Raw genomic sequence first — 14,082 nt, 5'->3', positions numbered from 1 at the left:
GGCCTGTGCTGCCTTTTGTCATCACTCAGCTGCTTGTCCTTTTGTGTTGCAGGAGCCCATCCACAGCCGCTACAAGGAACTTCTTGCCAAACGAGCTGAGCTGCAGAAGAAAGTGGAGGAGCTCCAGCGGGAAATTACCAACCAATCAACCTCATCCTCAGAGAGAGTTGGCTCTCCGGCACAGTGTGTTGCTCCTGTACAGACAGTTGTATAATGCAGACTTCTATTAGCTATTTCCCAGGACCACCTTATGGGCAGCCTTTCTAGTAGGAAACCCCTCAAATTTAGATCTTATTTATTGCATTTCTCTCCGGGGTAATTAGTACTATAGCAACAGAGGAAGCTTAAGCAAAAAAAAGTGGGGGGAACAGACCCCTATGCAATAGCACTTGCCCCCTAAAAGCAAAAACTAGAACTCTCACTGACTTAATTGTTGGAAATTATTTCCCTTTGAATAAGAGATGGTTCCACTGGGAGGAAGTATTCTGCAAGGAAAGCAGCACCAGAGGAGCAGCAGCAGCTTGAAAATTCCCTACTTGTTGAAAGGAAACAAAGACTGAAGCAGGAAATCAATCTACAGAATTTACGTCTGACTCAGCTGTTTAGAACATAGCCACTGAATAGTTTGACTTATCAGTGTCAGTTTACATCTATAACTTGCCAGTTGAATTGCTTTGCCAGTATATCACTGAAAGACAAATGCTGCAGGAACTTAATAATAGAATGCTGTTTGCTGTTGCTCTTTCCCATTGCTTTAATATACATCAGAGGAAGCTAGGCCAAATTCTGCAATTTTATTTCAGTCAGGGAGGTGGAACTTACACAGTGAAGTCTGTTTCTCTTAGGTATGTACCCACTACTGTACAGCGATGCCTTATTTAGAGGAAGGGCTGCTTCTTCCCATAGGATCCAGTAGTGAATGAGCCCTCACCTGCCAAGGCCTTAGCTTGTCTTTTCTGGGACAAAGTTTACCTTCTGCTCCCTCACCTGGACTCAGGTATTTTCATTGCTTCAGAGGACTGAATCAAACAATGACTGAGGGGGTGGGAAACAGGTCCCCCACTAGTTTGCCACCCCCTTTTTTCCACCCCCCGCGCTTCTACTGCAAGAGGTGGCAAAATAAATTATATAAAATGGGGCAAGGCCAACAGTTGCAGGGATCAATCAACTCACTTTAGTTTTGCTTAGGTAAGTGTAAACTGCTCTCTCCCTGTTTCAGTATGGGACTGCTATTCAACATTCATATCAACTGTTTCATTTCTCTTCTGTTACCAGGAAGTGGGCTGACCAGAGAAAACTTTCTGCAGGTGTTAAAATCGTCCTGTAACAGTAGTGGTCAGTTGATGGAGTTGTGTGGTCTGCTAGTGTAACATATCAGCACTAGTTAAATACCTTTTACTCTGTTAAGGGAAGAGGACTTGGAGCAAAGAATCATTGTCACTGGCCGACTCAATTAAACTTTGTCTAAACTCACTTTCAACGTCTTTGTTGTAGAAGTTGGTGAAAACAAGTCAATTTTGTTGAACTGAATTTTTCCCCCCCCACTCTTTCCAAGTATGTGAAACAGTCAGTATAGTTGTAATGGCTTTTTACCTTTGCCTCATTCTCATTTCCAGCTGGAGCTGTGCTCTGGGCAGAATAGGGTGGGTTCCGCTAAAAGCTACTTGTGTTCTGCTGTGTACATCCCCACTTAATCTTGCTCCTATGTCAATCCCTTAGCTTGAAGCACGCTCTCTCTTGTGGAGTGCCTAGCATTAATCTGAAGTGTAAATATCACTGCCTTTGTTTGTTATGGTGCCAGGATCCTTAATGAGACTTAAAAATCATTTAAGGGAGAGTACAACTTGCTTTAAGCTCGTGTGAGAATAAGAGACAGGCCAACAGTCTCTCAGTCACTATATAAAATGGGTCTCAGGTAGGTTCCTGGGTACTAGAGGGCAGTATAAGAACCTAGATGGACTAGGCCTTTTACCTCTTTGCCCTCACTTGGGCAGTTCCACCAGGCAGGCGTTTCTCTTTAGACTACAGCAGTGGTGTCTAAAAGGAAGACACGCAATTGCCACATTCCTCCCGTCAAGCCTAAGCACTGCGTGGCTGGTTTGTGGGCTGCAGGGTAGGGTGGCACCTTGGGCACTGCACTGCTCTCAGGGCTGGGCGGCTCTAGCAGTGCCTGAGGAGCTGCTGTGCTGCCATGTGGCACCTGAGCTTCCACACAAGCCCCAGTGCTGCCCTGCCACTGCCCAAGCAACCACGCCAGCCCACCTGACCCACATTTGTCACATCATGCTTCCCCATTCCCCACAAGTGAATGGGGAGCGTATTGGACACTGTGGGACTAAAGTAATAGTTTTCTTAGGGTTGTGGTTTTTCCTCCTTGGGCCCTGCTTCCACTAAAACAAATGACCAGAACGTTGACCTGTTAGGCATATCACAGAAAAGAAACAAACCAGAATTTAAAGTAAAGCGGAGGTAAAATGAGACCTATCTGTGGCATTCTGAGTGAACAGTGGTTTAAACCAAGAGTGATAGTCAAGCTTGGGCATATACAACTAGAGAAACTTCCTGCTCAAAGGGAGTATTTTCCTTTGGCCACTGTCCCAGAACATTTATCAGCATTTTATGCATTTATTTCCAGCTACTTGTGAGTGGTAGTTTTCCCATTATTGTCAATTTTGAGAGGGCAAATATTCAATCTGAGCACCTCCTAGTTTGTTAGTTTCTCCACCTCTGATGCGTGTTGTGAGGCTGAGACACTAAACACGAATAAGCTGTCTGAGGTTACACAGGGATAGCTAGGGCAGAGCAGGAAATTTAACCCAGGTCTTCCAAAGTGCCAGGCTTCCATCTTAACTACTTACCTGTTTTTCCTCTTCTGCTAGGGCCACTTTGCTCAGGTAGCTCTTGAGGTGACTTAATGCAATAGGGTTTTCAGTCTGATTTTCAATTCAAAGAGCAAAATTGTTACTCATAAAACACTGATACAAGTGACAGCTGGACAGAAGGTTAGTAGAGAAATTTCAGCTTACCTCATTCAGATTTGAAAGTTAACTTTATTGGTTTCCAATCATAATGTAACAAACAAGTAATTTGAGTTGGTCTTCTGTACACTCCGAGTATGAAATTCTTTACATTATTAATATAATAAATAACATTCACTTAGGCATGCAAGTCATTTAGCACTCATACCTGCACCACTGCAAAAGCAGATAGCCAATTCAAAGTGAATATTTCAAGTTAAAATTAAGCAAGCTGCCAGGATTGAACGGCATGATTGAGGCACTTGCCATTTAAAAATACCTGCACTTTATCACACCAGCCAAAGTGCACTAGTAAAATGCTAGACTTTATATCAGTGTTCCAAACCACACTTACGTGAAAAGTCTTCTGAAGGCACGCTGCTCTCTTCTGTTTTAAGAGACATTGTAACTATTAAATAAGAGTCAGTTGGTAAGGAAAACTAGTCCACAAGACTTTGTTGTTTCCTTGCGAGTGAGCTGAAGTGTCTATCCCACTACTATCGGTATTGGATAATGGAAGGTAGCAGACCAGGAACTGGATAGTTAATTAAAATACTTAGGAGGTTATCCTGCCTTTCCTTATGTTCTCAAAGACTGTGCTCACGGCAACAGATATGCCTTTAAGCAACCCCATGCTGAAAAGTTCAACAGCACAAATTGTGAAACCACACGTACCTTTTAGACAAGCCATCTCATGTGAACAATGAAATAAAGCATCCTGCCTCTGACACCAAGGAAGGAGGCTAGAAGGGAAAACTTGGAGAAAGGGCACAGCAGATACAGGGAGATAATGGAGGGCTGAACATAGACTCAGTAGTTAGATTAATTAAAAATGAAGCTTACTTTGTGTTGTTCCTGGGATTAAAACCATAATAAAAATCAGACCTACAGGTGCAAAATGGGAGGTTTCATTTAAAAAGTGCACTTCATATACAGTAGTCTTTCACAGAGTGGGAAAGGCGTCTCTTTTAAACCTGGATTAGGAGAAGGAAGTTCAGACTAATGGAGTTTAAGAAAAATATCAACCAGTACAGAAATCAGTAATCCCAGCTGATATCATCTTTCTGAAGCGAAGTCTGTATACTCTGCATGTCCCGCAACAACTGAAGGTTTCTCCGGCTTTTCTCTCCAGGTTTCACTTTAATGGGACCAGCATCTTTTCCCCTGGTCGTCACAGTGGTGGTTACTTTCACCTCACTAACTCCACTCCCTCTGTCTCGTGTTTCTTCAGCACGAGACTTCTTGGACCTGCATTCTTTCTTGAGTTTTTCTAACTGAAAAGAAAGTCCAGAGAGAAATATTAAGAGCACCCTGGCTTCAGCTTACTTATTTCTCCCAATGAAATTAAAATCTCCCCTTTCAGTCCTGCCTGTGACTGACAGAAAGCTGAGACTATTACCAAGACAGCCAATCTCCTGAAATACTTAGGAAAATGTCACCTAAACAGAATGTATATATTTTATTATATATACACACACACCCAAACACTCCACTATAGCTCTGTGCACAATCTCATGTACCTTTAGAAACTAGATGTAAAATCCGATTTAATTAGTTAAGTGGTTAAATAAATACCCAGTTAACTGAGTAAATGGGGGCAGAAGGGGCAGCTAGAGAGGCTGCTCCAGCGTAGATGAGCTAGAGAGTCTCTGCCTCTGATGCACATGGGTCCTGCTCCACCCTGGCTGTAAAGACCTCACCTGCAGCACTTCCGGGGCTGCTGTGGATCAGAACTGCTCAAGGCTGCAGCAAGCCGTTGCTCACAGATTCAGCCCCCACCAGTTAACCAGTAAGCTTCATCCTGTTAAGGTGAGGTGTACCAATTAAACGGTAACATCCTTACAAGGAACACGGAGATAAAATCTGATTCCAGGTCAGTTTGTGTTCTGAATTACTGTTAGATTTGTGATTTCCAAAATAGGTAACAGATTCTAGGACTATTTCCCAATCCTGAGGGCATATGGGTAAAAACTGAGCTATAACTGACTTAAAATCTCCAATCTACATAGCCGCTGCTCAACTTTTTCCAAAGATTATTGAAAAGTTAAAAAGTTTCCCACTTATCTGTTATAGGTTCTATCAAACAGTTGGGCTACGGTTACACTAGTGGGTTTTGCCGACAAAATCCCGGTTTACACACACAATGGGATTTAATCAACAGCATCAGAACAAAACACAGCACTTTCGCTGTCAGCCTTCCCTCTCAAAGCTTTGAGGCATAACGCTGCTGTCAATAGATGGCCGACAAAAACACTGTTTGTCTGCTCTGGGGGGCCTTCTCTTGACAGACAGGGCACCCACAAAAACAGGCAGCCCTGTCTGCTGTGCTTCCCGGTGCCTCTTTTGTTAAGAGAGCACCCAGGCAGTCCAGCTGCTTTGTCAACAGAGCTGCATGCTCTCCTGATTGCATGGGGCCGCACTCTCCCAACAGTGACTTCTGCTGGCAGAGTGCTGTAGTGTAACTGTAGCCTTGAACTTTCGGCATATAAATTCTCTAGAAACATGGTGTCCAACCAGTTCTGAAGCAGCTGCCAACTATAGCGACTAGCCATGTTACTCTGAACATATATTAATTGTTCAAGCCAACTAGCCACACTCAACCAGCCAAACAGCTACATGTGGCTAGCAGCTCGTGTGCTGGACACCACAGCTCTAGAACAGCGTCAAAACTGGTGATACTAAAAAATCTCATAGTAACGTAAATCGAATAGGCTTCATCTGAACTTTAGGGCACAACGAAACGTCAGTAAGATGAAGGAAGACTGGAAAAAGAAGAATCAGATATGGGATTAAGTCTTTGATCAAGTATCTATTTTTAATTTTCCCTCCGGTATGCATGAAAATGTGAATTATAAAACAAAACCAGATAGATCAGCACATGCAAAGCAAAGGAGGGTGGTCCAAAAGTTTAGTTTAACAATGAAAAGAGACCCTGGGTAACCCAAACCTCTTCCTGAGTAAAGTTTGGTTGACCAAAAACAAAACAAAAATCCCACAACTAACTTATTTTCCTTAATGTATGTTGACGGCTTCTGACAAACTTACACATAATGGCATTGAGGGATTTCCCCACATACAAATGGTTCTCTCTCCTGCAAGCTCAAAAGGAGAGTTACGCTGGCTTCTCCAATAGTCGGCTATTTCAGCATTTCAGACAGGGAAAAGTTCTACACCAGTCATTTGACAGAAGCACAACAACTGGGCACCTGACTTACCCTTATCCGATGTTTCCGGACTTTACTTATTTGGTCCGCCTTTGCCTCCATTCTTCTCACCAATGCCTCGAGTTCTCGCTCCAGGTCTTCCCTCAGGGCAACAGTTGGTGCTTCTTGGATTAGCTTTCCTAACTGCTGGTGATCACTTACACATAAAGACAGAAAAAAGCTTGGGCATGATTTTCCCAACTTTACATTGTGTATCCATTTGCCTGAGAAATGGTAGCTCTAGGGAGGAATACTAGCAACTGGAAATGGTCTCAACATATTGAATTTATTATTGCATAACAGGAGTCTGTAAAGTTCTTGCTGGTGAGCACTGTCAATGTGGCATGCATACATGGGCCACAGATACTGCTCTTAACTGATAAATAATATTTAGGCCTAACTAATGGTAAGATTACATGTGTGGCCTCCTACAGGCATAGTCTAAGAGGAGAGAGTCCTATTTCCTATTCCACATTTCCTTGGTTAATTTACACCAGCTGCTATTTCAGGTCTGTGCTCCTACTATGGTGACACTGATAACTAGATGACTTTTTCTTAAACAGAAACAGCAGCAAAGCATCCCTCATAGAAAAGTGTAGTCGCATTTCCCCACTTGTCTGTTTTATGAACTCAGAGTGTGCCCTTTGGAACTGCTGTTCATAAATATAAAGCCATGCAATTTATGGAGTATGTAGTAACTGAAGTTGAAAGTTAATCAACATCACGGGGGGTGGGGGGGGAAGAGGCTGCCCTGATTGGATAGAATAAATTCTGATTCATCCGAGCCCACAAACATGCACCATCATCTTTGAATAAAGGGCTGTACAATCCACCTCCCCATCCCCCACAACCAAAATCTCCACTCCAGACCAAAAGCACTAGCAGTATAACACAGTCATAATTTAATCACAGGACTCACAAACTCATCTGCCCAAATTCATCCTGCAAAGTCAACAGCACTTCAGAAAGTTCTTCCTGGGATGTAGAGGAGTCTGTCGAAAGAGACGACTTTCTGCCTTTGCTGGTGTGAGAAGAGTTGCCATTTGGCTTAGGTGGTGGAACATCATTGATCACACGATTGTTGCACAGAGCTTTAGAATGTTGTTTCATTAGATGCAACACATTTTGAACATTGGCTCCAACAGAATGGCTGGGACTAGTAGACTGAAGGGCAAAAATGAAATCTATGTAAATAGATCTCTTAACCTAGAGCCAGAGAAATACTGAAGGACGTTTTATTTAGAAGCAATTCTAATTATGTGGATTCTCATTTGACTTGTTACTAGTGACTTATTTTAAGAGATTTGTGTGTGAGTGAATTAGTGCTTGTGAAAAGTGCTTGACTAGCAGTCAGAGCAGGGGACCCCAATTAAGATTCTGGGCATGCCAGCTAAGCATTAGGGAAAAACAGAAGAAAACACTGCAAGGAAGTCTGGAGGGAAAATTGAGGCTATGTCTATACTACATTTTAAAATTGAATTTGAGGCAGTTAGCTTGATTTTACAGCACCACTGTCTTCACTGTAAATACCAGTTTGGCACCAGGAAGCCCATGGCTATGGGGTTATGCTTGTATGAGAGTCTGAGAAACTTCTTCGCTGTCAGCGCACTGAGCACATCTACCTATTAAAAATAGCCTCAACACAGAGTTCATGGTTCTGTCTCTACCTCTGCAAGCTGAGCACTTGGATTTCCCCCTGCCCCCCTCAATCGCTGCTGCCAGCCCCTGCCCCACTACATCACATGGCAGCTAGGCTGTTGGGAGGGTCGTGCTTGTATGAGAGGCCAGAAAACTTCTTTCCCGAGGTCTACATTTGTACAGGGGCAGCCCCTCCTCCCGCACAGGCGCCATGCAGTCAGGGTCTTTCCTGTGCCCAACCACATCAAATGGCTAGCACCTGACCTAATAAAAGGATGTGCCTGCTGCTCAGTGCGGACCATGCTGCCAGGCAGCACCACGTCTTGGTCTGCAGATGGTGAGGACTTCAAAAGGTGGGAAAGATTTTTGGGTGCTTACTGCTGCTGTGGGGGTCCTCCCCCAGCAGCTAAGGTTTTTGGGGGCTTGTCCCCAACTCCACCTGAGCAACACTGAAGAAGCCATCTTAATTGGCCCTTAACTGGCCCCAAGGCCCACCCCCAGAGGCCAACGCTCGCATCCCGTAACAGTCAAACAGAGTTGGCCCCCTGCCTGAGCACCACTGCTTGCTGAAATTTTGCAAGTCCCATCCCCCATGTTGGACAATTCTGTGTAGTTAGTGGGAAGCTAAAAATCTTTTTCCTAACCTTTTCTATCCTTCTGTCTTCAAGCTTTGGCAAATTCCTTATCAAATGGCCCCCTTAAGACTGGCAAAAAGTGACTGGAGGGCCAGTTGAGATGGCACAGTCCCTGGGTGATCTAAGGGCAGTATGACAGTCCCCTGGCTGGTGCACTATACCTTCTGAAGCCAGCCTATTTGGTTTTCTCTGCCTGGGATTCCCTACTTTTCCTTCTTTCCTCCTGAAAAAATGTCCGTTTGCCTGCATTCCCCTCTCCTGGAAAGCAATGCAATGTGGGAACATGACGTGACATAACCACAACCACTTGCAGGGCATTTTTCCCACCCCCATATTACACCAGCAGAAAAAACCCAGAATGTTATGGGGCAGAGGGAACTGTGAGATAGGTTCCCACAATGCACTGCTGCAACAGTCGATGTTTGGCACTTTAGCGTGGCAGCAATAAGTCAACTTTGTGGGGAGGTGCTGACAGCCAAATTCAAAATTATAAAATCCAGCGCTGTAAAATCAATTTTAAATCATAGTGTAGATGTTGCAGCTGATGAAGTGGGTCTTTGGCCACGAAAGCTTATGCCCCAAAATATCTGTTAGTCTATAAGATGCCACAGGGCTTCTTGTTTAGTGTAGATGTAGCTTAAGTCAGAGGAAAATAGAACTGTTAAGTAGCCTGACCACTGGGTGTCAGGAGAGCACCGAACAAGAGCCCTATTTTCTGAACTAATTTTGTACAGCAAATGTAAAATGCTGTAAAGCGTGCTATTTATAGGCATTCAGAATTAATCCCACTCACCTTTCCAGCTACAAATGGCACATCACCCAGACGCAGCCTATAGTGGGGTTGTGCATGGAAATGGCTTGTAACAGGACGTTTCTAATGAGAGAGAAACAGTCATTAGAAATGATGCTCCAAACCATCCTCCTCTGCTGTTTAGTAAGGACTAGCCAGCTACACTCCCTCTCTCCCACCCATCGGTGTCTTTCTGCATTCTTCACCACTGCCCTTCCCTCCCCACACTATTTACAACAACAGGCTACCTTGTCTGGCTGCTTGGCTTTCTTCTTTGATTTCCTTGGCTTTGGAGGAACTGATGGTGTTCCTGCCTGCAGGAGTATTCGGTTAGTCTCCAGTCCTGTCTGAAGCTGTGAATGGAGTTAATGGTGGGAATTAGGATTATTTTAAAAATAAAGATTTAAAATCAGATCTAGACAGCTACCATGGATTCTGGCCCAATGAAGAATAACCAGTCATAATGAGACTGACAGCTACCTCCATGAAAACAAATCTGAAACAACATTACAGTCAGACTTCCTTTACATCACTGCTGACTACAATAATTATCCCCACCCATTCAGTTAGTGATGCCACACCTCTGTGGACATCACTGCTCATTCCACTGTGCTTGACTTGTGTTGAATAAATTCCACATTTTAATGGAAAAGTTGAAGTTTGGAGCAATCACTGTGCAAACAGATCCATGTAAAAGGTTTAATTCTTTCCCTTGAAGGTTCTAAGATGTGGACTTCAATTATTTCTAGCCACCCTTCCCCATCTGCTAGCATCCACAAAGGGTTAATTTGGCACACCCTCAGCTTCTAAATCTCCCCAACAAGCACCAGCATTGGCATTTAGCAATACTTTCCTACTCCTTTAGCACAGAGGACTATTTATTATAGTGCAGAAGATGCATTTGGCACCTAAGAATTTCTTTGGCCAGAGAGGGTTTATAGCCTCCTCAGGTAGGCAGTATTGGTTTTTGTCCTCTACACATTCGTAGTTATTGTAAAGTGTTGACTCAGTCCCCCCCCCCCCGATCTACTTAAAGCATTGTTCTTCTTTCAAGAGATTTTAACTTAGAATTGTGGAATTCTGTTAACTGTGCCAACATAAATTGCCAGCCCTGCAAGCTTAACCTGAGCTGAAAGGCCACTCTGGATCTTCCCCTCACACCACATCACCATTAACAAGTTCCAGTACTAAGAGGCAGGCCAAATCATGTTTTTAGTTATAACCACCCAATTGTAATAGCCTTCAAATATACCAATATTCATGTCATGGATGCTTATGGCCTGCAAGGATGCATGAAAAGGAAAGAATCCAGCTTTACTTTGAGTAACCTGCTAGTCAAGTGTGTAAGGTTAGATGTAAAAATATAGCTCACTCTTGAACACTGAGCAAATGCAGTGTGGATTCTGACACAAACATGTTACCTGCAACTAGGTCATTTTTACAATCATCCTTAATGGAGGAGTCTATAGAATTTAACTGTCAAGGAACTAAAACAGAAAAAAACTGGAATTCAATAAAAAAAATTTCTATCCATCCTAAGACAGGCCTACATTTCTCTCCTAAATGATTGAGAATGGGCCAAAAGACCTCAAGGAAGGTCAAGGAAGGCAACCATTTTCTTTTCAACTTTTCTGAAAAGATCCAAACAGCCAACTCAGTGGACTCCTGGGCTGTGGTCTCTACCAAACACATGTGTTTTGGGACTTGTGCTTTAGGAACAATGGGAATGGAAGGCTGGTTATAAAAAAAAGCCTGTTTTCCTCAGTCTGTGGAGGAGAGGAGATGATGTGGGCCTGCAGGAAGGCCAGCAGTCCTGATCTTTCCAAGGGGAAAAGGCTTGAGAAAGAAGCATGTAAGGAAGCCTTGGAACAGAACTGGATAGTAGACCTGCTGGAAGCCTTGAATGAATAGAAGCTTAGGGTGAGGGAACTAGAAACAAACACTTATCAGGGATGATCTAAGATGGTGTTTGGTCCTACCAAGAGGGCAGGGAACTGGACTCGATGACCTCTTGAGGTCTCTACCAGTTCTAGTGTTGTATGATTCTTTGAAAACTCCCTGGGCAATAATCAGCTGGAGTTGAAAGCCATCCAATTAACTGGGGGCACTGGCCAGATCTGATAATAGCAAGTTGCATCCTCATCATCCTACCTGGAAATCCCTCTAAAGGAAACATGCCTTTTGGTAAATTTTATTTTATTACAAAAACCGGACAAGTTCTTGACAAGAATGAGGAAATTAATAAGTTTCCCCCTTCTCCAGTTCCAGGCCCTACCATAGAAAGTCTCCCACCTTTTCATGCTAAAGAATAGAGGGAAGAGAAAGTGTTGAATTTGGTATCTGATTCCACCTATAACCAAACTGCAATGAGTTCTTCATTACACTGAACATTAGAGACCCCACCGTTGAGCTTAGCTGACAGGTAATGGAGAGGGCAAGCCAAAGATTACTTGCCGATTACCTCAGCTGCCTTCTCCTGCACAAGCTTCCTTGCATGTTCCTCCTCTTGGAGCTTCTGTTCCAGTTCTTTCATTTTTTTCTAATTGAAGTTTAATAAGAAAAATATTACTGGTAGTTTCTTTTTCTAAAATCTTAAATATGTCCTAGAGCAAAAGTAAAACTAATAGTTAAATGCATTGTTTTAGATAGAGTGAAAACTCCCTTCAGATTCAGAACTGATTAGTCTAATTTGCCTTTTACAAGTACTGTGAAGCAGACCTCAGTGTTTAGAATTGAAAACACTGGATTTTCCCATTCATTTCAGTAAAACGCTAATTACTGTTTGTCCTGAGCAAGTGACTGATGGGTGAAACCTACAAAAGGAAAACAAACATGAGGTGACTGCCTTTCTTTAAAAATACACAAAAGACCTAAAAATGGTTCATCTTTGGTTTTATATATTAAGTATAAGTTCTTGTCCAATGTCTCAGCCAAAGAGACACCTAAGGAACCAGCACATTTTTTGTGTCAGATAACATACAAACTAGAATGGAGACCTGAGTTTTATTCTTATATCTGAAACTCAAATAATAATCTACAAGACTGGAAGTCTTTGAACACCCTGACAAGTTAATGACAGGAAGTCAAAAATCCCATAAGACACATCCAAGGGATCTTCCAGCAAAGCCAAAGACCACCAGGCTACACATTTCTGATATTTCTAAGGATAAAAATCCAGGGGAAAGAACAACTCTTAAAAAAATCCTTCCAGAGATTCTTTAAATGCAAAGAAGCAACAAACAAAGCACATTTTCCTCTTTGCAGATTACCCCTAAAATGAAATAGTCACGGATTCTATGAGCCTGACACATAACATAAAAAAAATCAGACCTTATGGTGAATGGTAAAAATGGCCCAACAGTTCTAGAATGCGGCCTAACCCTTCAAACTGAAGATCACACGCTGCATTCTCATATAATCCAAAAATCAAACTTTAGTCTTGAAAAAAACCACCACTGTATTTCAATTTCTGAGTATATACATCAAAGCATATTTCTTAGGGCTTTTTTTAATATTACAAATTTGCACTAACATTTATGTACGTTACTGTGCCTGCACTATTGGTGTAGCCAGGATACTAGAAAGACAAGTGAGATTCTCACTCAGTGTGAGTGAGACTCTTTTACTGGACCAAGTTCTGCTGGTGAGAGATAAGCCTTTGAGACATACAGCTCTTCTTCAGGTTTAGGCCAGGTACTCCCAGCATCACAGAAAAAGACAAAAGGAGGAATGCTGGCAAAGCCCCATTATATGGTATGTCTATACCACAGCCTTATTCTGAAATAACTTATTTCAAAATATGGCCACTACACACAAAATGCCATTTCAAAATAGCAATTAACTATATCAAAACACAGGGGAAAAAGGGATAGCTCATTGGTCTGAGCATTGGCCTGCTAAACCCAGGACTGTGAGCTCAGTTCTTGAGGGGGCTATTTAGGGTTGTGGACAAATAAATTTAAAAAAAAAAAAAGTATCAGGGATGGTGATAGGTCCTGCTGTGAGTTCAGAGGACTGGATTTACTGACCTCTGAAGGTTCCTTCCAGTTCTGTAAGTTATATCTCCATATATAGGAGCCTACGAATTTCAAAATAGTGCCATTGGACACACTATCACATTTCAAAATAGGCTCTATTCCCTTCCAACATCACCTATTTCAAAATAGGCACTAGCCCTCATGAAATGAAGTTTACCAATTTCAAAATAAGTCAACCACTATTTTGAATTTATTTTGAAATAGTTGCATCATGTAGATGCTACGATAGTTATTTCAAAATAGCTGTGCTGTGTAGACCTACCCTTAGGTGTAACAACCATAGAATTATGGGACTGGAAGGAACCCTTTGGGGTCCCTTCCAGTCCTGTCCCCTGCACTTATGGCAGGACTAAGTATTATCTAGACCGTCCCTGACAGGTAAGTGTTTGTCTAACTTGCCCTTAAAATAAATCATCTTCATAGAAAGAAGGTCACTGTCAACTTCACTAGTGCTGTTTACGGATGTGAAGTGATTCTGGCAAAAGAACTGTTGTCTGAAAAAAGCATCTCCCTCAAGGGACCATACTATACTACCAAGGGCTCTGTAGCGTAGACAAAGGTCTTAAGAGTTGATTAGAACTTCCTGGCAATGATTTGCCAATGGAAAAAAACACAGTAGTAGTAGTAGAAGCATCTTCCACTGCTACATCTTGCAGCATTGGAAAATGCACTTGCTATAAGAACTCAGATTTTTCCACAGAGGGGGGGAAAAATATCTGATTTTGCCCCAGAATATCCAAGTTCATCAAGAAAACACATTTC

At 42.6% G+C, this 14,082-nt stretch overlaps 2 protein-coding genes across 10 annotated transcripts in view; one reads left to right on the top strand and one right to left on the bottom strand.

Annotated features, from left to right (window-relative positions):
* MTMR2 (myotubularin related protein 2) overlaps positions 1-2,921 on the top strand; it is a 96,392-nt gene extending 93,471 nt beyond the window's left edge. For all 8 annotated transcript variants that reach the window (XM_074984394.1, XM_074984388.1, XM_074984385.1 and 5 more), the window contains one exon: positions 53-2,921. In XM_074984394.1, coding sequence (XP_074840495.1) covers positions 53-214 — 162 coding nt within the window. In that variant the 3' untranslated portion in view covers positions 215-2,921. The remainder of the gene's footprint in view (positions 1-52) is intronic.
* A 109-nt stretch (positions 2,922-3,030) lies between these two features.
* CEP57 (centrosomal protein 57) overlaps positions 3,031-14,082 on the bottom strand; it is a 35,917-nt gene continuing 24,865 nt past the window's right edge. Inside the window, exons 6-11 of one of the 2 annotated variants that reach the window (XM_074984395.1) lie at positions 11,745-11,822; positions 9,532-9,636; positions 9,287-9,367; positions 7,140-7,384; positions 6,233-6,377; positions 3,031-4,291 (exon numbers count right to left, since the gene is read on the bottom strand). In XM_074984395.1, coding sequence (XP_074840496.1) covers positions 4,055-4,291; positions 6,233-6,377; positions 7,140-7,384; positions 9,287-9,367; positions 9,532-9,636; positions 11,745-11,822 — 891 coding nt within the window. In that variant the 3' untranslated portion in view covers positions 3,031-4,054. The remainder of the gene's footprint in view (positions 4,292-6,232; positions 6,378-7,139; positions 7,385-9,286; positions 9,368-9,531; positions 9,637-11,744; positions 11,823-14,082) is intronic. The other variant, XM_074984396.1, reaches the window with a different exon arrangement.

Source organism: Carettochelys insculpta, chromosome 1, assembly GCF_033958435.1.
Source record: "Carettochelys insculpta isolate YL-2023 chromosome 1, ASM3395843v1, whole genome shotgun sequence".
Taxonomy (NCBI): domain Eukaryota; kingdom Metazoa; phylum Chordata; order Testudines; family Carettochelyidae; genus Carettochelys; species Carettochelys insculpta.
This window is presented reverse-complemented; position numbering and strand designations above follow the sequence as displayed.